The sequence below is a fragment of the Lepeophtheirus salmonis genome, unplaced genomic scaffold (assembly GCF_016086655.4).
Source record: "Lepeophtheirus salmonis unplaced genomic scaffold, UVic_Lsal_1.4 unplaced_contig_486_pilon, whole genome shotgun sequence".
Classification (NCBI taxonomy): Eukaryota; Metazoa; Arthropoda; class Copepoda; order Siphonostomatoida; family Caligidae; genus Lepeophtheirus; species Lepeophtheirus salmonis.
Genome location: NW_027294560.1, coordinates 1,292 through 27,407, shown reverse-complemented (window position 1 = coordinate 27,407; position 26,116 = coordinate 1,292). Strand labels below are relative to the sequence as shown.

The 26,116-nt window shown below is 32.5% G+C and overlaps 3 protein-coding genes and 4 long non-coding RNA genes across 14 annotated transcripts; 3 read left to right on the top strand and 4 right to left on the bottom strand.

Moving 5' to 3' along the window:
- The first annotated feature begins 294 nt into the window (after positions 1 to 294).
- LOC121126132 (furin-like protease 2) lies at positions 295 to 2,946 on the top strand. Its single transcript, XM_040721437.2, has one exon. It carries the CDS (start codon positions 648 to 650, stop codon positions 2,634 to 2,636), a length of 1,989 nt encoding a protein of 662 aa, XP_040577371.1. The 5' UTR covers positions 295 to 647; the 3' UTR covers positions 2,637 to 2,946.
- Positions 2,936 to 7,617, bottom strand: pix (ATP-binding cassette sub-family E member 1 pix). The gene is made up of 6 exons (XM_040721438.2): positions 6,164 to 7,617; positions 5,615 to 6,036; positions 5,007 to 5,548; positions 4,520 to 4,946; positions 4,239 to 4,453; positions 2,936 to 3,250 (listed from the first exon to the last, which is right to left on the bottom strand). The coding sequence occupies exons 1-6, from the start codon at positions 6,324 to 6,326 to the stop codon at positions 3,172 to 3,174; spliced, it is 1,848 nt and encodes a 615-aa protein (XP_040577372.1). The 5' UTR covers positions 6,327 to 7,617; the 3' UTR covers positions 2,936 to 3,171.
- A 21-nt stretch (positions 7,618 to 7,638) lies between these two features.
- On the top strand, positions 7,639 to 10,127 carry LOC139907514 (uncharacterized). The gene is made up of 2 exons (XR_011784194.1): positions 7,639 to 8,044; positions 8,297 to 10,127. It is a non-coding gene; the product is annotated as an uncharacterized lncRNA (long non-coding RNA).
- Positions 10,128 to 10,558: 431 nt separating this feature from the next.
- LOC121126135 (uncharacterized) lies at positions 10,559 to 12,301 on the bottom strand. 3 transcript variants are annotated; one of them, XR_011784192.1, is made up of 3 exons: positions 11,986 to 12,301; positions 11,398 to 11,939; positions 10,559 to 11,295 (listed from the first exon to the last, which is right to left on the bottom strand). It is a non-coding gene; the product is annotated as an uncharacterized lncRNA (long non-coding RNA). The 3 variants fall into 3 exon arrangements; XR_011784191.1 differs by having other exon boundaries at positions 11,398 to 11,919; XR_011784193.1 differs by having other exon boundaries at positions 12,032 to 12,301.
- A 3,096-nt stretch (positions 12,302 to 15,397) lies between these two features.
- On the bottom strand, positions 15,398 to 18,848 carry LOC121126513 (thiamine transporter 1). 4 transcript variants are annotated; one of them, XM_071893934.1, is made up of 6 exons: positions 18,006 to 18,812; positions 17,655 to 17,880; positions 17,435 to 17,573; positions 16,816 to 17,363; positions 16,268 to 16,754; positions 15,398 to 15,852 (listed from the first exon to the last, which is right to left on the bottom strand). In XM_071893934.1, the coding sequence occupies exons 3-6, from the start codon at positions 17,564 to 17,566 to the stop codon at positions 15,742 to 15,744; spliced, it is 1,278 nt and encodes a 425-aa protein (XP_071750035.1). In that variant the 5' UTR covers positions 17,567 to 17,573; positions 17,655 to 17,880; positions 18,006 to 18,812; the 3' UTR covers positions 15,398 to 15,741. The 4 variants fall into 4 exon arrangements, with proteins under 4 accessions (XP_071750035.1, XP_040577771.1, XP_040577772.1 ...); XM_040721837.2 differs by having other exon boundaries at positions 17,655 to 18,848; XM_040721838.2 differs by having other exon boundaries at positions 17,848 to 18,821.
- Positions 18,849 to 18,864: 16 nt separating this feature from the next.
- On the top strand, positions 18,865 to 23,107 carry LOC121126515 (uncharacterized). 3 transcript variants are annotated; one of them, XR_005866965.2, is made up of 7 exons: positions 18,923 to 19,224; positions 19,275 to 19,481; positions 19,535 to 19,650; positions 19,713 to 19,912; positions 20,042 to 20,475; positions 20,563 to 20,662; positions 20,719 to 23,107. It is a non-coding gene; the product is annotated as an uncharacterized lncRNA (long non-coding RNA). The 3 variants fall into 3 exon arrangements; XR_011784196.1 differs by having other exon boundaries at positions 18,934 to 19,224; positions 20,042 to 20,484; XR_005866964.2 differs by having other exon boundaries at positions 18,865 to 19,224; positions 20,042 to 20,662.
- LOC121126514 (uncharacterized) lies at positions 21,904 to 23,703 on the bottom strand. Its single transcript, XR_011784195.1, has 4 exons — positions 23,567 to 23,703; positions 23,337 to 23,391; positions 22,504 to 23,264; positions 21,904 to 22,450 (listed from the first exon to the last, which is right to left on the bottom strand). It is a non-coding gene; the product is annotated as an uncharacterized lncRNA (long non-coding RNA).
- Positions 23,704 to 26,116: the final 2,413 nt, after the last annotated feature.

Here is a 26,116-nt window from a genome sequence, read left to right as displayed (position 1 = left end):
TATGGTGTTCATGTGTGTAGGAAGGAGTACATTGAAATGTATTTTATCCATCCAGATCATTCAATAACATCATATTGTTGTAATTAAATATATTATGCTGGTTGGATCCTAGCAATCCATGTTGATATCATTTTAAAAAAAAATCGAATCATGATAAAGGTATATTTATTATGTATATGTTAGTCTCATCTACTTTCAACAATCAACCAAGCCAAATAGTCGTTTTACGTAATAGCGGGTAACGCTACTGTTGTTGTCTACTTAAACCACTCGCAGGCACAACCACATACACATACAAAAATATACAATACTTGAATAAGTTTTCAATCTGAAGCAACAACATTTTAGTTGTTCCATATCAACAGATAATACCAGTACTACAACAGTTATTCATCATTTTACAACGACTATTGAGTTTAATTTCATAGTGTGTTAAATAGCATGTTTTTACACCATTTTAATAACTCTTGGTTCAATAACTAGTCAATTGTTATATTCGTTCAGTTTTTGCCATGCTTCAATTGTGTTACTAAAGAAGTTGAGATATTTAAGCTTATTGTATAAGTTTTTGACTATTTTACATGAAATAACGTATTTAAGAAGAAATGTCCCTAAATTAGATATCAATCGAAAATATTCTCATCATTATGAAGAGTTTATATTCCTTCTTTGGAATAATTCTTCCTCTTCTAGTTACTTATTCGCGTTCCTCACAACATTATCAAAATCAATTTGCAGTGTATATACCAAAGGGTAAAGTAGTTGCAGATACACTTGCACAGGAGTATGGGTTTGAAAATATTGGACAAATCGGTACTCTTGACAATTATTTTTTGTTTAAACATTCTCGCATTAATAAAAGAAGTACAGATGCAGCTACTCTTCATGCTATCTTTTTAACCCTTAATCCAGAGGTCAAATGGTTTGAACAACAAAAGGAAAAAAAACGCGTAAAAAGGGATTTTAATGTATGGAGTCCTGTTTTCGATTCACAGTCCACTGGAACTACATTGACCTCTTCTTCTATTGGGAAAAGACAAGGCTTTCGATTCGTGGACGAGCCACAGAATCTATTTGCAGATCCAATATTTACCTATCAGTGGCATTTAAATGCTGGTGCTAGAAATGGATTTGATATGAATGTTAAACCCGCATGGAAACGTGGTTACAGTGGAACGGGAGTTGTTGTCACTATTTTAGACGATGGAATTCAAATGAACCATCCAGACTTGATTTCTAATTATGATCCACTAGCCTCTACGGACATCAATGACAACGATGCAGATCCAATGCCTCAAGACAATGGAAACAATAAACATGGAACCCGTTGTGCGGGAGAAGTTGCTGCTTCTGCAAACAATGGAGTTTGTGGTGTTGGAATTGCATATAATGCTAGTATAGGAGGAGTTAGAATGTTGGACGGAGTGGTCAATGATGCTGTAGAAGCTAGGGCTTTGAGTCTGAATCCAGATCATGTGGACATTTATTCTGCTTCTTGGGGGCCAGAAGACGATGGAAAAACAGTTGATGGGCCTGGTCCACTTGCAAAAAGAGCTTTCTTAAATGGAGTTGTTAGAGGTAGACAAGGGAAAGGCTCAATATTTGTTTGGGCGTCTGGAAATGGAGGGCGCCATTCTGATAACTGTAACTGTGATGGATATACTAATTCAATTTTTACATTGTCGATTAGTTCTGCTACACAAGGTGGATATAAACCCTGGTATCTGGAAGAATGTTCTTCAACTCTTGCAACAACCTATAGTTCCGGAACTCCTGGAAGAGATGGAAGTATTTCTACAGTAGATCAAGATGCAAGATTAAGATCAGAGTATCTATGCACTTCCGAACATACTGGAACATCAGCTTCTGCACCAATTGCAGCTGCAGTATGTGCTCTCGCTCTCGAAGCTAATCCTTCGCTCACGTGGAGAGATATGCAATATTTAGTCGTAATGACATCTAGGTCCAATCCTCTGAAAGATGAATCCGGCTGGGCGATTAATGGAGCCGGAAGGAGCTATTCACATCAGTTTGGATACGGCTTAATGGATGCCGATCACATGGTTCGAGCAGCTGTTGGCTGGAAAGCTCTACCCCAACAACACATCTGTCAAACACCAATTATGGTGCCAAATATTCAAATTCCAGATTCATATGGCATCCCTGCTAGAGCTTCCATCCAAACAGACGGCTGCTCAGGCACAATTAACTCAGTTAATTATCTAGAACACGTTCAATGCAAAATTTCTTTGAAATACTATCCCAGGGGAAACCTAATGATTATGTTGACTTCCCCAAGTGGCACTAAGAGTACACTTCTATTTCCCAGACCTAAAGACAATTTTGCCACAAGCTTTCAGGATTGGCCGTTCCTGTCAGTTCACTTTTATGGAGAGATAGTTCCAGGTACTTGGAAACTCGAGGTCCTCAATATGGGCTCAAGTGCACCTTTAAGAAGCGGACAAGGACTACTCAAGAAATGGCAGCTCATATTCTACGGGACAGAGAATAATCCAATAAGGGTTCCAAGGAACATTAACATCCGGAATGGTAAATCCTTCTTCGGATCTATTAAATCCTCATTCCCTAGATATTTTACGCTCGGACCAGTGATTAGAAGAAGGGCCTTAAGTTAGATGAATTCTTACACAAATTGTCCAGTCCTTCATCAACTCCTAAAAAACTGAATTTCATTAGAGGTGAAAAAAAGTGAGAATAAAACTCCGGGAATGAAGACTTATGTCACAACGACATGGAATGTGTATGACTATTTTTAACATTTTAGTCAAAATTTAGCTTATTACTCAATACTGTTTTTTTGTTCAAGCTGTTGTTAATTATTGAATAACTAAGGCCTGTTCGCCTTTACTAAGATAAATAATTTTGAAATGTGATCTTATTAATGTTTTGTATAAACGAAGAGAATAAAAAGAAATTTATGTTTTACTTTTATTCACACAATATTAATAAATATCCAACATCATATTATCTTATTCACAATTAATTCCTTTAAAAAATGTTGGAGGCAAGCACTTATTAAGAGTTCATCCAGGATCAAATATGAAAATGACTCCTCTAGGAAGGGTTAGCGTCGAGGTATCGAAATTCTCGACGACAAAGACGTCACCCTTGACGAAAAAGAAGACGCCCTTTTCTAAGAAAGGGCCATTCTCAGTCTTCTAAGAAGAAAAAGTTCCCAGCTGCTTTTTGCATGGAATCGTTTTGAGAGTTCATTTTGTTAATTCTTGGCCTTAAAAAAGAAATATAAAATTAAATTCAAAGAATAAATTATGTTTAAATTTAACACGGATGTTCTTTGTACAATGAAAACAAAGTATGTAAATGCATCGAAAGTTTAAATCCTAATGATAAAACAAACCGGTTTAAAATTACACACAAAGCAACATAAATAATATTCTTAATGAAGGTATGAGCCTATATGACCCATCATCAGCCTTTAAAGTATTTATCTTATTTGTCTTCTCAAGAAGAGAAATATTATAACTTGAATACTTATGTTGTGTAAAAGTTGCAACGATTATAAGGAAATTGTACAAGTTACAACCAAAAAATAAGGTGAAAAATTTTAAATGAGGGATTTATAGTACTTGGGATGAAGATAATGCAATAATTGAATATTAAATGGATAATTAATAAATAAATAGTATAATTTTTGACTACTGTAATAAAGAATACTAAAATAAAGACATTCTGGAACACATTATTATTAAGTATAAGTGTCCAGTGTTATCTTACTCACGAATACTTAATAACTAAGTAATTTCCATCCATCAAAACGAAAAGATAGTATCAATTGATAGTTGGTAATTATAATAACCAATATTGTAATTAAATAATGCAGTTCAAGACAAAGAAACTGAAACATGTACAACTTGCATATCCAAGTTGCAACTTGTACTCTAAACAAATATTATTTTACGAAGTTATTTGAACATTTCAAATACTTGCTTTCAAAGGAAATTACTATTTCAAAAACATGACCAGGGATGATTTTTTTTTTCTTTTTTCAGAAATTTTTTTGAATGATTAAATATTCTAAAATTTGGAAACCATTGCCCTTACACAAAATATTTTGAAATTGGACAAAGTAGTCACCTCATGGGCCTGAGTATGATTACCTCATAGTACTTCTTTAACACTAATTAATTTAATAATTTATAAGATCATGTTAACTATCATACCCATCACGAAGAGTTATCAAGAAAATATGTAATTACCTATAATTATTGGGATCTCTTCTGAAAGTAATTGCCAACTGGGAGAGGAATTTATTCATGCCAGTAAGTAAAGATTGGGGGCAATTTGCTCTTGTATCGATACTAGGCAGTCCCTCAAAAACAATAACTCTATCAGCTAGATAAGTAGCCATGATAAAGTCATGCTCCACGACGAAACCTGTTTTCTTTGCATGAAGAATAAATCGCTTGATGACCTTACGAAGTAATAAACATTGGGATTAGACTTTAAAAAAGAAAAAAGACAATCCACAAATGACTACCTTTGCAGCAACTAAACGTTGCTCCGAATCAAGATATGCCGATGGCTCGTCAATAAGATACACATCAGCTGGCTTTCCAAGACAGAGAGTTAAAGCAACACGTTGCAACTCTCCTCCAGATAAATTCTGTACCTCTTGGTCAATAATATCATCGATCTTCATGGGCCTCATTACATCAGCGACAAACTGAGGATGAATATACGCATCTCTGATCTTTTCGTGAAGAAGTGTACGTACAGTTCCCTGTGACTTGGGGGAAATCTTTTGAGGTTTATAGCTGATATTTAGCTGAGGAATTTCTCCAGATCCTGTATCAGGTTCTAACTTTCCTGCCATCATTCGGATAAAAGTTGTTTTTCCTGTTCCGTTCTCTCCCAACATTACAAGAATTTCCGAGTCTGAAAAATTGCCAGCTTGCACTGAAAGTCTAGAAATAAGGAAGTTGATGAATTGGGCATTCCCAGTATAAATATGAAGTGTTACTCACTTAAAGGTCCCCATCGTCTTAGACATGGTTGGATAATTGTAAGAACTCATTCTCTTGACTTCTTCCTCTGTTGCGTTCTCTGATACCTTAAAAATGAGATTCTCTTGCCTAAATCTCAAATTCTCGGTCGGGATGAAACCGTCCAAAAATATATTGATTCCTTCTCTAACACCAGATGGTAGAGTAACAACACCATATGCACCAGGAACACCATAAAGACAACAAATAAAATCAGATAAGTAATCCAGAACTGCTAAATCATGCTCCACAACTATAATATATTTAGAAGGATGCATCAGATTGCGAATAGCTTGAGAGGCATTGATACGTTGCTTCACGTCCAAATAAGAAGATGGTTCATCGAACATGAATATATCAGCCTTTTGAATGCATACCATTGCACATGCAAACCTTTGCAGCTCTCCACCAGATAGTTCATCCACTTTACGTTGACGAACTTGAGGAGAAAGATCTAAAAGATTAGCAACAGAGTTCTGATTATTCATTTCATCCTTTTTGTCCAAAAGAGATTGAACGGATCCCTACAAAGGATAAGCGTATTAAGTCAATTATGTTAATGTGTATAAGAGATGCTTAATTTAAAATACCTTAACAGCCTTAGGAATTTGATCGACATACTGAGGTTTAATTACAGCTTTTAAGTTATCTTCAAGGATTTTAGTAAAGTAGTTCTGGAGCTCAGATCCACGGAAATAGTGTAAGATGTCACTCCAGTCAGGTGGTTCATTGAATAATCCTAAATTTGGCTTTTGTTTTCCAGCCAAAATCTTCAAGGCAGTTGATTTCCCGATACCATTGGTTCCTACTAGTCCCAACACAACTCCAGGACGAGGAACAGGAAGTCGATGAAGTTTGAATGAATTGGCAGAGTAGCGATGTGTTGTCTCTGTTTCAAGGTTGGAAGGAAGATTGATAATCACAACTGCCTCAAATGGACATTTTTTCACGCAAATACCACATCCAATGCAGAGTTCCTCCGAAATTGTCGCGATTTTACTATTGGGACTCACTGAAACAGGATAAGCACATTAGCTCATCATACAAAAATACCATAGATGATGAATAAAGTATTTCAAATCTCTGATAAATTAAGTCGGAAGCTAACCCCATACTTAATACAAATTATTTATACCTACCCTCAATACATAATTTGCCCATTCGTACAACGGGACACGACTTTTTACATTCCTGACGACATCTTTTGGGTTTACAACGATCCGCATTCACAATGGCTATCCGAGTAAGTTCCGAATTCACAGAAGAATCCTTCTTTTTTCTCTGATTTGTCTTAGGCGGCATTCCGAGATAATTACACGTGAACAGAAATAGAAAAAGATAAATGTAAGGAAGTTTCTTGTTTAGAATTTTCTTTTTTTTATTTAAACAAATCAGGGGCACCAGTCGTTTCTTCTCTTTAGCGTATATATCTAAAGTGCCATGGAATCTTGCAATTCTTTCACATAATTAATTAATGGTGATTAATACTTAAGTAGCAAGTCTATTAACTTTTCCCTATATAGTCATGGAGATCTAGAACCCAAGACGTCCATCATATAGTATATATACTCCATTTTATATGTGAATGTGAGATGCATCACTAATGACGGATATTAAAAGTAATATCAAATATTATGACGTTTCATCCTTGAAGGAATCTTTATTAACTATCTACTGGATAAAGGTAACAAGGATATTCACACGTCAGCAAATTATTATAGCCAAGAGTCTCTACCTAATCAATGTACATTTTTGCATTAATAAGTTATAATAATATTTCAATAATATCAATCCTGAATCCACATATTATTTTTTTTTCTAAAATTTTCGCATTTTATAACTAATCAAATTATTTCTTTTTTTGAATACAATAATAATCCTTGGTTTATCACAATTGATTTCCTGAAATTATTATCTGTTCGATAGATTTTTGGATAATTCGGAGTTCCATGAAAAATTTACACTCAATTTATTTATTTTTGAAAAAAAATCATTGATGTCTGATTATAATTATGTTTCCAATCAATACAAAATTAATTTTCTTATTATTTTGTTACATTTTAACCATTGTTTTCAGTAAAAAACAACAACTACATTTAGCTAGTATGGCAAACAATTAATAATTTATTTATAAAACGTCGTGAGTAATATTCCATGTATTAAGTGACAAGTAATTTAGCTTTTTAGAAGAGGATTCCCAAATCAATAATTTTGGGAATTGCAATGACATTCAGATATTCCAATAGAAGTATACACAAAAGTTAAGTGGTCGTTTATATATTTTACACATAATTACTTAAAAGTTCCAAATAACTATATTATTCTTAATCAGTTTATGTGTGTGGAAATCCTAGTTCTTCGCTAAATTAATATCCCAATATGATGACACACAACTTAGTTGTTTATAAGAGGATTTCCGACTTAGTAGGTTTGGTAATTGCAATGATATTCAGATATTTCAATAGAATTTAAGAGGTCTCATATATTTTTATAAACACATTATCATTTATCACTTATCACGGCGTTACCTCGCTAACTAAAATTACCCTTTGTATTTGTTGTCAGCTGTCGATTCTCTCTTCTCGCTTGATACGTCATAGCTATTTCATAATTTATTCTTTTTGATGAATACAACTGGAAGTGAGTCTTAAAATCGCACTCACTTTTTTTATACACGAGGAGGCTGACACATTCTCCCTTTGTTTTATAAATTATAATGAAGGAAAACGTAGTTCACCAAAGGTTTTTTGTTTGTTATTACTTACTAAATAATGGTGTACAAGTGTTATGCTCCTAGATGCAGACAGGAGGATCACAAAGGATCCAGATGTGAGCTTTCAAAAATTTCCCATGAATGAGTCCAAAATTCTAACCAAATGGCTTAGGGTCATCCCAAGAGATATGATTTACTAGACACCAACAGCGAATTCAAGACTATTCAGTCTGGATTTTAAGGTGACTGATTTTATTATTGAATCCTTAGATCAATCCCGTGATAAAGGAAAATTACTCCAACAAAGGTAAGTAATGCTCCCCAATTCTATGAATATTGGTTGTAAATATCTGATTTGGCTCGTTTTTTACTAAATTTCCTTTCAAATATTTTTAGAAGCACTGTCCAATGCTTGTCAAATGTCTAGACAACGAAATTATAGCATAATTCAGAAGGTTCCCTTCAAATTCTAAATTGTGCACTTTAACCAAATATATTGCAATTTCTTCCCTTGTAATTTTAGTAATCAATAATACTTATAAATGATACATATTCACAGGCGGTTGAAAGAGGAAGCCATCCCATCAAAGTAGTTGAAACTGGCAAGCACCTCCAAGACCAACATAGGCATCAACTAGCACCAATAGAGTGCATTTCGAGAATTATAGATAAGAAGCTCTGGAGTATGCAATGTTTATGGAAGAGACCGTTCTTTAGGCACGAGATCTCTATGACAAACTCTCTCCGGAATTGCCCTCGGGGTTCTTGTTGCTTAAAACTCCAAAAGTTGCACTTGTCAAAATTCATTCAGATATGAAAGGGCTAGACATTGTTTCTTGCCTAAAGGTGGAAGAAGACTTCTCCTTCAAAATTTTCTGTACCAACATCGAGCTAAATAAGATCTTAGTATCACATTGCATAAATTCAGAAAATGAAATTAACTCTGTCCCTGAAGCAATCAACTTTGCCGCTTTTATGGGTTCCACGGACGGTCAGACAGAGAACGAGACATCTGTGAACAGCTCCTTAATTTTTCTAACTCGGCAGAAATGGATCAAATTCAATCTTCCAAGCTCGTTTTCATAATGGTGTTAATGTTTCATCTCTTCAAATAACCTAAAGGTAGAAGATATTCTTTTGGACTCCTTTCCATTGCTTTGATATGGCACAATGCCAGTTCTGGCCTCTATGAGTAACTATATACGTCCAATGCTCTGTCTGCTATATAACTATATCTAGAGCATCTTCAACATCATTAATGAATAGTATTTTAAATATATATATCACAATTATTTTTAATATCCTAATGGAAAATTCTACGGAAAGGAAAATCAAACTTATAAAACGGTTTTATGATTTACATCAACAAGAATAGCCTGTTGAAGAAATACTTAGCATGGTACATAAATCAATTTAAGATATCTGCCTCTAAAATAAAAAAAATGATTCTAGATAGTGCAAAAAAGTGAATTCTTCTCGTCTGTGATGGCTATATCAACAAAAATAAATTAGTGAATATACTTGATTATACTTCAGTGAACAATTCTTTATTTAACAAATATCCAAAGGATAGTAATGAAACGTAAATAGTTTCCTTATTTTACACAATTCAAACTGTTCAAGTCGATCCCTACAAAGCCGAAGAAAGAATAATTTCTAAAATCTTATGCCTTAAAGTAGATAAATATGATGCAAATTGAGAACATTATGGCCAAATCTCCCTGCTATATAACTTTCTCTAGAGGATCTTCTACATCAGCAAGGAATAGTATATATATTGTTGGATATGTATCACAATCATTATCCAAAAACTTGCTATTTCTGCACATCTCTAAAAATGTATAACTATGACATGACCTTAAATCAGGAAAATAATAAAAGTAAATACTCAACTACTGTTAGTTATCATAATACTAGAAATGAACTTTTTAGAAACTTATGTAGAAGTGAGATACGGTCAAGTCTTTTAGCAAAGATAAGAGAATCCTATTATGTCTACAATTTTGTTTACACTATGTGTAGTCATATTCTAGAATCACTTTACTTTTTGGCGAGGGTATTATTATAGTTTTTAATAGGTAATAGTAATAGAGTATTTACCCTTTATTTTATCCCATACCCTATGAAAAACCATCAACAACTTGCAAATCTGGTAACTGTTTTTCTACTTGTATTCCTCCACTTTTCAACGTTGTGGTGAAAAATTCTTTGTTGCTTATTGAAGTTAAAATATTTGCCATCATCAATGCACCAACAAAAACAATGCCAAACTGCATTCGAACTAACAGATGATTGTACTTCCAATATTATATTTTTATTATTACGTACGAAATAAAAACTCTTTTATACTTATGTAGAAAAAATATATGCTAAATGAATGTCGAAGCTAATATAAATTAAGTTTTAATTTGTCTGGGTATAAAATTAAATTATTAAGTTAAAGGATAAATATAATTTAGGTTAAGTTAAGAAATTGATTAGTTTAAGAATGTGATAAATTGTTACAAGTCGGATAAATTTATGAATGTTCATAAATCATACTAATCATGTCTCCTTTTTGTAGTTAAAGGAAAAGAGAGGGTCAACCTTCTTGTGTGAGCGCGATATTTTTGTTTCCTTTCCAGTAGTTGTAGTATTCCTTCGATGAATCAAGGACTCCTGTAAGCAGGAGAAGACATTATGCTCACGCGTTTCCCATATACGTTTCCTTTGTTTATTCTATATAGAATGTCTCTCTTAAAGTGTTTTGCTACAAAATAAAAAGTTTTTAAAAGTATCTTGCTAGGGAAAATCATGAAAATAATAAAAATGAGGCTATATATTTCAAATAATAGTTGTATTTTATTAGTACTTTAATCAAAATAAACATTAAAAACATATAAAAAAGAAAAGGCACTACTAAAAATTACAAAGTTGGTCCAAGTCTACAAGTCCGAAGATTTTGATTGAAATTTAGCTTCTGAATTATTAGCTGCCATTCTTTTTTTTGTTAAAAATCGGATATCATCATTCAGTTTAGCACTTACATTTTTACCCATGACATTAAACAAAGTGAATAAAATTCTTGAAGAAAAGATGACCAGGAGCGTCCTTCCTCGCACTTAACTCCTACAACGGCCTGTCAATGAATGTGGCAACAAATGAAGCTCTAGAAATTTGGGGTACCAAGTAAACTGTCTTTCTCTTCAGGAGTATCTGTGAGTTAAGAGAACATGGAGTGAGCATAAAGACAGGAGAGGTAGAGAAGGTCGGGTGGAGTCGACAACCCCCCTCTGCTCATTATGTCGAGCAACTATTTCAGGTCTACATGCTGATTGGTTGGGCTATCGAAGGTTATTGAGTCCGGAGTTGTGTCTCTAATGACCATTAACTCTTGGCATGATGCACAGTTGATCTTCATCTTCAAAGAAAAACCAATGTACACGGCAACAAAGTAGAAAGCATTACTCTCTCCCCTGGAAGCTAGTTCCTGGATGTCATCTAGTTGCCAGTTAGTCAAAATGAGCTCAGCTTTACCAGGTCTTCATCAGCAGAGCTTAACTTCTGAAGTAATCACACCTGAAAATTTAAAAAAGTAAAATATTGTAATGATATTAATATATTGTAAAAATAAGTAATACCTAAATAAAGAAGCTTACAATTAACAAATATCTTATTTACCTCAGAATTTGACAAGACTCAGAATACTTGTGTAGGTTCAATCTCTGAGGAGTTGAGAAACTTCACTAACTTGTTGAGAATGTCTTCCCAGGTCTCTGTTTGATTCAATTCTTCTTTTGCTCCCAGAAAGGAAGACAAATTGATGGCTTGAATCACAGTGTTGACTTTGCTTTCTGAGGTGATGTGTGACACTACCTTTTTGTCAATCAACACCCAGAGTGATTCATTTTGAATGACATATCTGTCTCAAACTAGATGCTGGCTACTACTTGGGGGCCCAATTTCTCATCATGGGATAGCTTCAAAAGGGCAACACTTGGTTTTGTGATGAGGAGGGGAGTGTCTCCTTGGGCAATTTGTGACCAAGTTCTTCCAGAGTTCTCATTCAAGAGTTCAAATTCCAGGTGTTGTTTAGGTTATTGAACTGTTGAGCCCTACGTGACTTGTTCGCAGCTTAAGTTGGCCTTGATGACGCTTTAGGAGTTGAGAGGTAGTTGGGACAGTTTGGCCATAGGGATGATACTATATCGGGTTTGAGGTACCTGTAAAGTTATAAGCATACGCATCAAAAGTGAGCAGCTATCTTACCTCTTCTTTAGAGCCTTGCCAAGGGTCTGACTTCTTTTAGACTCACAGATGAAATCAGAGTCGTTGAAATGCAGGGAACGCAGCTTTGTACTTTTAGATGGTGCCTGATCCATCTTCTTCAGATCTGTTTCTCTTGTAATGGCTCTCAGCCAGGCGGTATCAAGTCCGGGGTTTCTCTCTTTGTTTGGCCATAGATGGATCTTAACACCAGACTGTTGTGGCTCGTTGTCATAGCCCGTTCCACACCCTGGAGCACAAAACTTAGTGGCCATGAATGGAATTACGAAACACAACAAAGATGGCGTCCACAATGTAACTAATAGTTAAGGTTGATAAATTTGGTAAAAATACAAAAGCGTGCGAGGAGAAGGGAATAAATACTTATTATTAATGATTAATTATTAATGAATAATGATCGTGAAATATAGCACTTTGAGGACGTATTAAGGCATTTCAGCAAACAAATATTGCAATTTGAAGCTTTTTTCAAGAAAATAAAGTCAAAAATGACCATATGTTTTATAAAAAATCGAAATTTTCATTTTTTAATTTGAATGTTGTCTTTCAATAATTAATTATAGCAATTTGAGGACGTTTTTAATAGGAAATTGGTCTTAATTATAGAACTTCGAGGACGTAGTAAGTCATTTGAGCAAAGAAATCACTCAATTTGAAGCTTTTTTAAAGAAATTATGGTCAAAAATGGCTTAAAAATACCATACTTTTTGTAAATAATAGAAATTTCCTGTTTTTAATTTGAAATTTGTCTCTTAAACCTTAAAATATAGTACTTTGGGGACGTATTAAGGCTTTTTAGTAAAGAAATAACGCAATTTTAAGGTTTTTTTCAAGAAATTATGGTCAAAAATGGCTTAAAAATAGCATATTTTTAGTAAATAATAGAAATTTCCTGTTTTTAATTGGAAATGTGTCTCTTAAACCTTAAAATATAGCATTGTGGGTTCGTATTAAAGCGTTTCAGCAAAAAAATAACGCAATATGTAGCATTTTTCAAGAAATTAGAGCAAAATAGGGCTTGAAACGACCATATTTTTTTCCAAAAAATCAATATTTCTTTTCTTAAATTGGAAATTCGTCTTATAATAATTAATTATAGCACATTGAGGACGTATTGAGCAAAGAAATAACGCAATTTGAAATTTTTTTTCTCGAGAAATTAGTCTAAAAGGACTTAAAATCACCATATTTTTGTAAAAAATCGAAATTTTGTGTTTTTAATTTGAAATTCGTCTATAAGTCATTAAAATCAGCACTTTGAGCACGTATTAAGGCGTTTGAGATAAGAAAAAACGCAGTTAAAAGCTTTTTTTAAGAAATTAGAGTCAAAAAGAGCTGTAAATTACCATATTTTTTTTGTAAAAATCAAGTTTCGTGTTTTTAATTGGAAATTTGTCTTCACACATTTTATATCCTGTATTACTGCGAAAGATTTTATCACATCGAAGACAGTCGTCTATATTTAAGATGTTAGGGTTAGACTTCAAAACATCATTAACCAATGTTGTTTCACAGCACTGAAACAACTGGTCGACCTGTTCTTCATCACCGACCTTGGTGACTCTTTTGAACAGGTTCTATCGGTCCAAAAATCCACTCCATTCTTTCTCTTAGGTTTCGAACGATACCTCACATGTTCTCTCATATGGAGGAAGACGACTTCCCTTATCTGACACTTGGTTTTTAGTATCCTCAGCACGTTTAGTGGTTTGCTGATGCCACAAAATATGTGGCATGGATTGTCACAGCCTCAGAATAATTTTCTACGACAATCTCGCATTCGAGAAAAAACGCTTTTGGCATCTTATAAAACTTAAATTCTTATAGCGTATCTCGGACTTTGATAATGTCAAAATAGATGAATAAAAATCTTCTTGAGATGTATAATCAAGATGTATCATTCTAATGATATAACAATAATTAAACTAATTAAAATAGATACACCTACAAATATTAAAAAGTCCATAATGTCTATATTTAAGAGATTAAACTATTCTCTACTCGTTATTTAAAATACAACACGTTGTCTCACGCAACCTTTGTTATAAAAAAAAATAGAATAAAAGGTATATTATATAAGTTCAGCTATGAAATAAAGTATTTGAAGAAAAAAAATGTAAACATTAGTATCTATGTATGGTCCTTCATTTTACACGATTTTTTGTTGGTTATATACATTTTTTTATTAAATGTTATTAAGATAACTTAATAAATAATTCATTTTTTAATGCAGAAATGTTTTTATCAATTTACTATATACTTTGATTTTCATATAGATATATCGTTTTTTCATGTCGAAATATGACACTGAATCTTAGTTATACAATAAAAACTTATTTAAAAAAAGGTTTTAAGGCCGAACCGTAATCGCTTGAAAGCTTGAATGGTCATATTTGTGATCTACTGTTTAATAACAACAGTAAATCTTGGTTTCAGCCTGCGGGTGTTCCAAAACCTTCATTGTGTTGCTTAGAGAATTCTTCATTCATGAAGACCTGAATTAGTGGACTTTTAGGGTCCTCCAAGAATTAAGACCAAAGGAAGATACTTCTAACTTAATCATCCATCTTAAGATTTGCTCCTATTTGGAACTCTGTATTCCACTAGGGACAACGAGATAAAAATTCATCCGATGAAAACTGCCAGGCTTCATATGAGATTAGAGGGGTCTCCTTCATTGGGAAGGAGATTCCAGGATAGAAATAATAAAAAGATCAATTAATGATGCGTAGATTTTAATAATTTTTAGTTTAATATTTAAAATAAACATAATTTCTAATTATTTTATTTGACGGGGTATGGTGTCATTATGAGGACATTGAAATCGTAAACAATATTAAAATAATGTAGTCTATTTGCTAGTTCACCATCCCTAACAAGTGGGATCACTCCAAAAATACCAAATCGAACGAAAGTCTTTGGAGATGCAAATTTTTTTAATAGGTATTTTTTGAAATAAAAAATGGAATAGTTTTAAAGGTCTCAAAAAGAGTGTCATTTTTAAGCCTAAAAATGCAAATATGTCGAGTTCAGAAGAGGATACAGAATCAATAAAAATACGTAAAAGACCTTTTTATATCAGGTTTATTTATGGTACTTTAGTTTGATGATTGTCATAATTATGAAAAATATCTCTGAACAATAATAGTCACGAATTACTTTAATCTCAAATATTTCTAAAACCTGACGACCGGAGAAAAACTGAGATCAGTTTTTGATTTTGGTTCAAAGATTAGTTATATTCTTGGCTTAGTTTAATTGGTGGCAATTTTGACCCTCTAATTGTTCCCCTATGTAATTAATACGTTTTTAGAGTGGCTGATTGCATCATTTAACATCGTATTTTGGGTCATTCAATATTGATAAGTAAACATAACTTAATAATCTCAACTCATTTTTGTTTAAAACTACAATTATTTATTGTTATTTAATCTTTTTCACAGCTCTTACAAAAAATGTGATTATTCCAAGGTTATTATTTGTAGCTATAAATGTATATACTATAAGTACTATTCATATTCATAAGTAATAGAACTGACTAATAAAATCGATTTCTACATATTAATATATTTTTATCTGTATTAAATACAAAAATAAAAGAGCAAATATAAAATGTCCAAACTATTTACTACAACTAATACATTTTTTGAATGTAATTAGCTCCCGGATTACATATCTTAAATAATGACTTCATGAAAAATATATATTAAGACCCATTCATCATAATCGTAATGTCTGTTAATGTCCCTCTGGTTCTTGAGTACTTCCATATGATCTCAAGTAGGCAATAAAGGAAGAAATTCTGAAGGCTATTCCACAAAACATCCAAAATCCACCATACACATAAAACTAAATGAAGTATACAATAGATATTATATTACATTGCATTACTAAGTATGTCAGTTTTAATTTCGTCAGCTATGACTAAAGAAAACCTATTCCTTAACTAATGTCTTTTGCATGACGATTACTAGACGAAACGAAAAAAAAAATATTGAATGTTTCGTCAGACTAAAAAAATCATTTCTTTTCTTCAAAAAATAAAGACGAAACTCAATGTGACGAAGAACATATGCGGAGTTTGCGGGAGGTCCCTCTAATACTGAAAATATATTAATATATATATTTTATATATGTACTAAGTATAAAAATAAATACAAATCCCCCCTCTCTAGTATAAATTTTAAACTCCGCATATGACGAAGACAGAACGAAATGTGACAAAAAAAAAAAGACGAAATTAACACTGATGTATATCTATTACTTGTTTTCTTAGTGGCAGGGTAAAACCAATATCATCAACAACGATTATCGTCAAGATTGTTTGCCATAACAGTGCAAAAAAAGTATTAATTCCAAAAACGAGTCCATAACTATCTTTATTGATGTTCCTGGCTACTTCAAAGGAAGCAATTGTGATCATCATTTGATATAATGATCGGAATGCACAATATCCGGCATAAGCTATCCAAATATGATCGGTATGTCCCATCATTATAAGTAATAAACCATTCAAAACTGAACAGAAGAGTATAACACACTCCCCATAAACTGACCAATTAAGCTTGACATATCCCAACAAAAACGCAAATAATGCACCCAAGAATGTTGTAAAAGCTTCCACTCCTCCATTATATATTTCATTACTCCCATTTGGAGCAATACATTCCCACAAAGGTTGAATATAATTACCAACTTGAAAATTACCAGCCATTCCAATGGACCACCAAATAGACCACTTCAAAATGTATCTGTCGTGGTGAAAAATATATTTTGATTAAATATTCCATGACAAAGATGATTTTTACTGACGGATTACCAAATGCAGCTACAACATCTCCTTTGAAATGTTTTAATGTCATTTTCCAATTTCTAGGTTCTCTTATTTCGTTGTCAATTGAGGATGTCCGATGAAAGTACAGAGACGTTTGGACCTTAGGAAGACAAAAACTCACAAGAGTTGATAGAGACACAGATACAAGGGAAATATAATTAAGCCCGCGATATGTTGTGAGATCCATAATTACAAGAAACTGTCCCAGAATACCACTACAAAATCTGCCTACAAGAAGAGCCACTCTTGTAAAAGAAGTCACGATTTGATAGTGAGAAGAATCGACTTGAGCATAAATATATGTAAAGTACGCTACTTCCGTAGAGCTTGCAACACCATAGGCAAATTGCATGACTTGCATCCATGCCACTCCTTTAGCGTACAAAAGAAGGATCCAGGTTCCTACATATGCTAAGCCTTCAATGATTATTACAATTCGATATCGGAAAAAATCAGTTACAAGAAATACAAGTACGAGAACAGATAAATAGGAATACGTCCAAACAGGGTAGACATCTTTATAAGCCTAGAAAACATGAGAATACAAACTTTTATACATTATTCATTAAAAAGTATTATTATAAAAGTAATAATAACCTCTTGGAGAGTAATATTTGGATAACGGGGATCAATCAAATATTCGGTAAGATATGGCTCTGAAGGACGTAGTTCCTTGAGAAAACCGTAAATACAGAGTAAAGTGGTTGTTAATTTCCATGTCGGCTCCATAGAAGGACTATAACATACAGATTATAAATAATGCAATAATCAAGAGAATTATTAAAAACAGCTGACATTAGTAATTACACATTCATACCTTAGTTAGTATGAGCTTTCTCTTGCTTTGAAAAATGAACTACAATGGAGTAATACTCAGAATTCTTGAATGAATTTAACTTGATGAATAATTAACTAATCAATTTTGCCAATTATTAGATAACATCTTTGTATTATTCCTTTGCTTTAAGATAACTTAAATATTAACATATACTCATGGTTAAGAAATTTACCAAGGATGTTAATGTTATACAATTCCTGAATTCCTTTTATCAATAAATTATTTTTTCGAATCCATAACACAACATTTGAAGGGTCAATACATGCAGTGATAAAATGTACAATTTTAGTATTACTTAGTTATTAAAATCATGATAAATGACATACTTACTCTTACAAATAAGGATTATCCCCTGAAAACTTTACACTCGATTTTAATTTTTCATCCGCTTTGATTAAATATTGTAAGTTAAATTACATATATTTTGGCAACTCAAAAATGAAATATAATAATAAAAAAATAATTTAATCCAATTTTGTGTTCTCAGCTCCTTCTTGTGATAAATTTAATCAAAAATCGTCTTAAAGGCCTTCGCATTTTTGATTGTAGTAACTATTTAACTGATGGATGCAGAAAATACGTCATCGACTCATCGGAAAGCTATTTTTTTTCAACTTAAAAGGCTGAAACATCATATCCTCTGAATGTATCAGAACTAGATAAAAAAACTGTAAAAACAGGATTTGAATAAAATCAGATCTGTGGCAAGATGGCTACATATATATTCACAAAAATGTTAATTGCTAGTATTTATTTTATTAACTGTTTATCTCATTATTAACTTATTATCGTCTGTGTCTAACACTGACTTCATAAACTGCATTATAATTGAAGAGAGACAATATCCAGGGGGGTCAATGTTTTTTACTTCATAAAATGGACAATCTATAATAAATCTTGATTATTCATATAAATATCTTTTTTTTTCCACAACACAGATATAGGATTTTTTTTTTTTTGAATAAGTAATAATAATGGAATAGCATATTTTTAATACGTTTTAGAGTCAGATTAATAATAAAACTAGGTAACAGATGTTTAAATATTTTATAGACAGTAAGGTTTTTATTTGTTGAACCCATTTTGGCATTCAATAGTTTCCTTAATATTAATGAAAAAATGGGTTTCATTGTTAAAAAACTAGGTTGTTTAGCCCCCTAAAAACGGCTGTCGTTAACAATGACGACGTCACATGAAAATACTCTAAATAATGCTAGGGAACTTGCAATTTCTTTTTGATTCACGAAAATTCTGGACGTCTGTAGGTATACATTAAAGACCATTAATATGTATTATTAAGCAGAAGAAGAGAGGAAAGAGATTAGTTGAAACTGCGTGGAAATAAATTTAATTCATATTCATTTGGATGGGTCTTTCCCTACGGAGTAATCGGATATATGAATTTTTATTTCTGCACTTGGATATCCAATTCAGACGCCTTCTGATACCATCTTCAATGTCAAGAAATATCGCCTCTTTGTGCTTCACTCGGTGGATCTCTACTTTAATGCAAAGATCGTTCATTGTGTAGATGCCCGTTTAGATCAAGGTCTGTGATAGTAACTTCTGATATTGTTAATCATTGTCATTTTATATAAGTTCCGCCAGATCTTCTACGGAATCATAGCATACTTCTACATATAAGAACTAAGGGGTTCCATGAAACGACAGAATAATCGACTGAAAGATCCAGTGAGGAACAAAGAGTTCATCCTCCATCTATATCTCCTTCTTGAAAGTCAACTCTGCTTCGTCTCCTACTAAATTATTTCATTAATAAGAGTCTTGTGATTCATTGGAAAATAAGTAAAAGATAATTATAGACTCCTTAAGGTAATGTACTTCTCTTTTCTCGATAGTTTTGTCTAAAGGACTCGAGGGAAAGAGTGGACGATCAGTAGAAGAAGAGCATCCTTTTTTCTTCTCTTTGCTGATTAGCTTAAAGTTGTTAGCTGCCATCAGGGCAATTTTAAAGGTTTTTAATTCAATTTATCTACTACATTGTGAGCTTAATTTAATTATTTTTGTTTTAATTAGGCAATACTTATTAATTACAATATATTGTTCATAACGGTAACGTGTAGTGCCGTGTATTGTAATAATATATCAAATTTGACTAAAAAGCTTCCTGGCTTATCGCCCAAGAAAATGTTGAATTTTCCAAAAGACGGAAGTTGTGGATCAATGCCATCAAACGTGCAAATTGGAATCCCACCAAAGACTCAAGAGTTTACCAAGTAATCAACATTTTTTACTATGTGAGGGATGTGAAAATTAAATTTATGGGTTGTGGGTTTATGGGTTTTGTGGGTTGATGTCACTGGGCTCCATATTTTAATTATTCATCCATAAATTATTTACTTTAGGGTCACTTTGAAGAATCTATGTTTCTGAGGAAGTCTATAGAAGGACGGTGGAGTTTGGCACATAATGCAGTTCCTACTTTATTTCAACATGTTAAGATAAAAAAACAAACGAAAACTTCCGTTTAACCGAAACAGAGACGCAGAAGAACTTCAAAAGAAGCAAAGGATTCTAATGTTAACCATTCGTATGCTAAAACACATGGGACATCAAATAAGGAATAGTATCTTGACCACGAAGCTCAAAACCTATTTTCAGACATTTTTGTACAGGAAGCCCCTGAGATTGGAGTTTTAACTTACGCTTTAATTGTATCAATTTATCAGTGGCAAATTAATCGTAATCGGCAAAAATACAGCATCTTCAAGCGAAACTTACCAGGAACAAGGCTTTTAATTATGTCAACTAAGAAAGCCGTAGAAAGATATCGAAAAAGGTGGCATCTGTAAATGATACATTAGTATATTACTTTTATCATATTTATTGCTTTACTCTCATTTTTGTCGCAAAACCTATATTGAAGGGTTCTTGAATGACGATCAATTAAGAAGTTTGTGCAAGAAAGGAAAGAACTCTAGAATCAATTGGTAAAGTCCAACAGTTGAAAAATCACTCAAATGAAGGTAAACAAATAAATAGAATGAATTCATTTAAGATCCTTTTATGCCTTATTTTGAAGCTATGTCCTTTTTTATGAATTTATAATGGTGTATTACACTTTTTGGATTTGCTTGTGGTTCGTCAGGGTATGAATCTCTTCTTGATCAAGGATTTCCTTTACCCTCGCTGAGGACACCGCGCAGGAAAACGGAAGGTATTTCATTTGAAAGCGGTATTTTGAATGATGTTTTTGACGTTCAAAATAACAACCTTCAGTGAAAAAGAGAAAAATTGTGTACTATTGATGGATGAAATGGTCATCAAAAAGTCTTAAGACTATGATCAACGGCTATACTGTCTAGTTACTCTTCCAGAGCACACAGCCGAATACGCGACACATATTCTAGTGATCATATTCGCTGGAATTGCAAGTAGATGGAAGCAAGTTGTTGGTTATTTCTTTACTTAAGATTTAGTTAATGGATCTGTACTTGGAAAAATTACAAAGGATGTCGTCATAGGAGCTTCTGAAATTGGTCTACGTGTAAGATCAATTACCACAGATATGGGCCCATCAAACCAGGCAATGTTCCGTTAGTAGGGAGTTAATTTTGGAAGAAAAAATGAAATTGTCAACTTCGTCCCTCATCCAGCAAATCTGAAAGAAAATTTATACTTTCTTTATGAGGTTCCTCATCTTCTAAAAAATCTTCTTGGAACAATTTTAGTAAACAATATTCCAAAGCTTTCTGAAAGTGTCATAGACCCCAGCCACTTTTCAAAAATGAATGTTGCTGATGCAATGACTTTTTTTTCCCGCATGCAACAAGTGTGGGTCGGAGATATTCGATAATCCAGGAGTCTGATGGGTCAATCTTATTAATGACAGAATTTATTTTTTCATCCAATTATCAATATGATGGTGAATATCTAATCGATTTCTTAGATGATTTAAAAGAAGGAAGAAATAAATCTTACGAAGCGGATAATTCATCTTTTCTTCAAGAACTAACTCCTCAGCTAGAAGAAGATACTGTGTTGTCTGAACATCAAACTAATGTTTCTATATTATATTGTAGGCTATATTTTAAACCAAATTAAGACATTAAGACACACACTCTGTTTGTTCGGATTGTCTTAGGTTTTGTTATTTTGGACACTAATGACCGTATTTAAAACTCCTTGATCTATAAGATTATACCAGCCAATCTTTATTCTGCTGTACCAAGGAAATCTTCGAAAGTATATTAATTGCAGCCGAGAAGCGATTTCACAACTTTATTATAACTAAAAAAAAATGATTTAAAAAATATAACAAAAATCCTGCAAGATATAATTGAAAAAGATATAACAAATATATCATTGTCATAATATTAGTACAAAAATTATTATAAAAAATTGCCATGTTTGCGTTAAAATGTTCGCAAAACTTTCTCAAAAGAGACAAACAGAGGAAGGACGAATGAGAAACAATGTTCGGGCTATCAAAAGTGCAAGTATGCATGAAATTGTGCTACACATTTCTTGATAATTGACCAAATTTAATTATATGTATACTCTATATTTATTTAAAAAAATTAAATTATTTAATAAAGATAATCAAAAAAATATTAACAAGTATTTTATAAAAAATAAATATTTTAAATTATGAGAGAATAACAACTATGTATATATCAGTCGGTGCAGTAGCTGTAGATGATTTGACCTTATTTATTTCCTTTATATTTTTGTTGTTGTAAATTGTTTGTTTGATCGCTCTTTCCCTTGAGTCCTTTAGTTATGTCTGCAATGCATATTGTATATTCCGCTGGCTATAAGTTATAAACATATGAATTGTTATTTGGAGCTGTAACCACGTCGTTACCTTTATTTTATAAGAATAATATACGATACTTGGTCATACATTTCAGCAGGGCTCTTTTGGGCGCACTTTTTACAGTACAGCTTCTTTTCCGCATAGCTCTTTACAACAATATTCATGACCTTAACTATAGTTACATCTATTTCACGTAACTTAATTTCCTAAATCTAGTCAAAATATTCCATATTTTATTCCAATTTTAGATAGAAAATGTCAATATAATCTGTTTGAATAAATCAAAATTGCCGTTGTATTCCTAATATTCAAAGAAAAATAAAAGAACGATGTAAGATGGATCTTTCCTACGAAGCATTCAGCTATACTGGACATCCATTCCCCCCATCGTTTCCATTCATAAGAATTAATACTATACTTTTTGGATATCCTAGTGATATGTCTTATGATCTTTGCTTCAACTTCATATTCTGTGCAAGGGATATCGTCTCGTTAATCGTTCATTGTGCAGATACCCCTTCACATCAAGATTTTTGATAGTGACTTCTGATCCTGTGAATCATCGCCTCTATACTCAAGAATACATCAATTTCTCCAGATCTTGTAAAGAATCATCGTATATTTCTAAAAAAAAAAAAAAAAGAAAGAATAATCGACTGAAATACCTATTGAGGAATAGGCACAGATTTATCATCCTCCATCTACAGCTCCTTCAATTAAATTTTTGAGTCTATTCCTCGTTAAGTCAACTTTGATTCATCTCCTAATCTAAGAAAACATTCATTGATAAGAGTCCTTGAGTGTCCGATCTATCAAGTTGATATAATTTCATTTATAAGATAGAGTTTGTGATTTGCGATCTATAGGGATAATTATATTACCTTAACAATTGAAGCTCCCCCTTCATTCCTTTATTACTTTTGAGTCTATTTTGTCCTAGGAAAACAAGTGAAAAATAATTCTATACTCTTAAAGATCTTAAAGATATCTTCGCGAATGTTTTGTCTGCAAAGTATATTCTATTCTGTAATGCTATTACGTATAAATTGTTATTGGGAACTTTTTAGAGATTATGTGTTTTAAAGAAAATATAAGTGACCTCTTAACTTACGAATAATTCAATTGGAATATCTTAAAGTCGTTGCAATTCCAAACATATAGAGTCGGAAATCCTTTTCCAAACAGCTTCTCACCATATTGGAATGTCCTTTAAATACAAGGTTAGTCAACAAGAGATTTGAAAGGCAATGTACAAAAGATGAAATTGTAAGTCGACTTGTCTTAAGATATATGAGTTTCAAAACTTTTGAATATCTTAGAAAAGATTATGTTCTTGCCCTCTCAAGTCGTCAAACAGAGAAAAAGTGGCTTCAAATTTTGAATGTTATTTTGGGTTTCAATATGACGGTATTAAGGCCTTGAAAAAGATGTTACAGATTTCTGAATTTAACGAAAAATTTGTAATCTTGGCCTTTGATAAAATGGATTTGAAAAGAAGATATGAGATGGATCTGAAGAAGCAGAAAATAGTTGCCCCTTGTAAAAAATTACAAAGAGTAACAAAGCGAGGATTAGTCTAGGCCTGGAAGTAGCCAATCTACTTTAATCTCGATACTATCATCACCAAAAATCTACTTTTTTCTATAGAGGAACACGGTTTTCAAATTTGTGGAATCACATAGGATATGGGAAATGTTTCCCTCAATTTCAACTCTATTTGAACGACCAAAATTATTCTTTTTCTAATCCAGCAGATCCCTCTCGTAATGTTTATGTTTTTCCAGATTCATGCCATTTATTAAAAAGAGGTTGTGGTCATTTGCTAGACAAAGGATTTTTAATATTTTCAAAAGATGGAAAACAATCAGGGGAGCTCCAGAAATCAGACTTTCTAAGACTTCTTGTTCAATATTGTGGCGAGCTTTAAATAGCTCATAAACTCAGTCATTCATTTAAATTACATGGGCAACACGGGTTTCTTATGCAGCCCAGCTACTGTCAAGAACAACTGGGAAAGCGATTTCTTTTTCATCAAACCAATGAGAAGAAAGTGCAAAGCTTAAGGAAGATTTCATTATTCTTACATTTGACACATGGTTTGATGTTATGAATTCTCGTCGTATATTTGACAAGAAGAAAATGTCGTGTGGTTTGGGTGTACATTGGGAAGAGTAGCGTGATACATTAGGGAGGATGGAAGTTTGGATCACCTCCAAGAAAATTAGGAACAAATCGAGAGCTGGTTATTGAAAGGCTTATCTTCCATGGCAAAAAGGGATTTTAATGTCTATTAAATCTTTATACAATGACTTGGTTGAAAATGGTCCATTGACTTACATCTTGACAACTAAACTTAACCAAGATTGTGTCAAAAATTTCTTCAGTTTGGACTGAGACTGATTTTTGTTTCTGAATTTGACTATTAATCTCGATATTATTATCCGAATATTTTATTTTAGAATTCGTAGTATATCTGGTGATAATTCTAATCCAGAATAAAAATATTACTAGCGGGGAAAAATGTTCAATTCTACGTCCAAAATCCATCTGTATAGATGGAAGAAGATTATGAAAGTAGACCTTGTTTTACAGCTCAAATATCTCAAAATGTTAAAATTATTCCGGAGCCCGATAGTGAAGACATAAATGAATTGAACCCTCCAATCGACTCATAGGAAATTTCGAATGAGTTTGAACTTGTAAGAAATTGTCAAGAGTCAAAATTACTTGAAATTTCCGATAATGTCAAGTGGGACTGCAATTTTCATGGGCTTAGTTATGTGACTGGATACATTGCAAGAAAAATGTATGAAAGATTCCCAACTCTCGGTACTATTTCTTCCCAGGTTCCTCATGAATCATCATTTTCTCCCTGGATAAAGGTGGGCTAATAGACCCAGAAGAAAATTTCCTTAAATATTGTGCCCTCTTTAATGATGATTTTTGCCAGTTTCATCCTGATTTAGATTGCAACCCAAATGTCATCCGTCGATTTGAGGGTTTTTATTTGAAAAATATGGACGTATATTCCCCGAAGATGTTCTTGGTTTTCTTTCTAAAGTACGGACATTTATCAGAGTCCAACCCTTATATTATAATTTAAGGGTAAATGAAGCTAAACCCAAACTTAGAAAGATGAAACAAATTTGGTAATTTAGTACATAACATTTTTTTTTCGAAATTAATTTTCTAATATGTTCGTATATATTTTTAGTATTAAAATAAATTATAAAAATATCCTACATCACGTTACAGTGGTTTTTCTACTCATATGCTCGAAAAAAAAATAATATTACGTTCCAAATTATTAACTATAATGCTTACACATTTTGTTGGTTTGTGTAAAAATAAATGATATGAGATAATTTTGTTACTTCTAGTTTGTATTTTTCCACCCAATGACGTCAGAGACAATTATACTATTTTTTCCTAGGAAAATAAAAATTGTTGCTGCCAAACCTTGTATTTAAAGAACAATAATTGGAATATTACTCTTGAAAAGATCTAGGATCTCCACACTAATAAATTTATTATAGATAATGATTAAATACTTTCAATAAGAGGTAATATTATGTGTTTTTTTTTAAGACAATAGTTAAAATGTAACGAAATAATAATACGATTTTGTATGGACAAATAAATTTAAAAAAAAGATATTTCT

Excerpts from the sequence above, each read along its gene's own strand:
- LOC121126132 (XM_040721437.2), top strand. The coding sequence starts at position 648 with ATGAAGAGTTTATATTCCTTCTTTGGAATAATTCTTCCTCTTCTAGTT.
- pix (XM_040721438.2), bottom strand. The coding sequence starts at position 6,326 with ATGCCGCCTAAGACAAATCAGAGAAAAAAGAAGGATTCTTCTGTGAAT. Across the intron at positions 6,037-6,163 it reads GGGCAAATTATGTATTGAGG|TGAGTCCCAATAGTAAAATC; the intron begins GTAGGTATAAAT and ends ATCCTGTTTCAG. Across the intron at positions 3,251-4,238 it reads AGAGATCCCAATAATTATAG|GCCAAGAATTAACAAAATGA; the intron begins GTAATTACATAT and ends TTCTTTTTTAAG.
- LOC121126513 (XM_040721837.2), bottom strand. The coding sequence starts at position 17,566 with ATGGAGCCGACATGGAAATTAACAACCACTTTACTCTGTATTTACGGT. Across the intron at positions 16,755-16,815 it reads GTAGCTGCATTTGGTAATCC|ATACATTTTGAAGTGGTCTA; the intron begins GTCAGTAAAAAT and ends TCACCACGACAG. Across the intron at positions 15,853-16,267 it reads CCCTGCCACTAAGAAAACAA|TTTTATGTGTATGGTGGATT; the intron begins GTAATAGATATA and ends TACTTCATTTAG.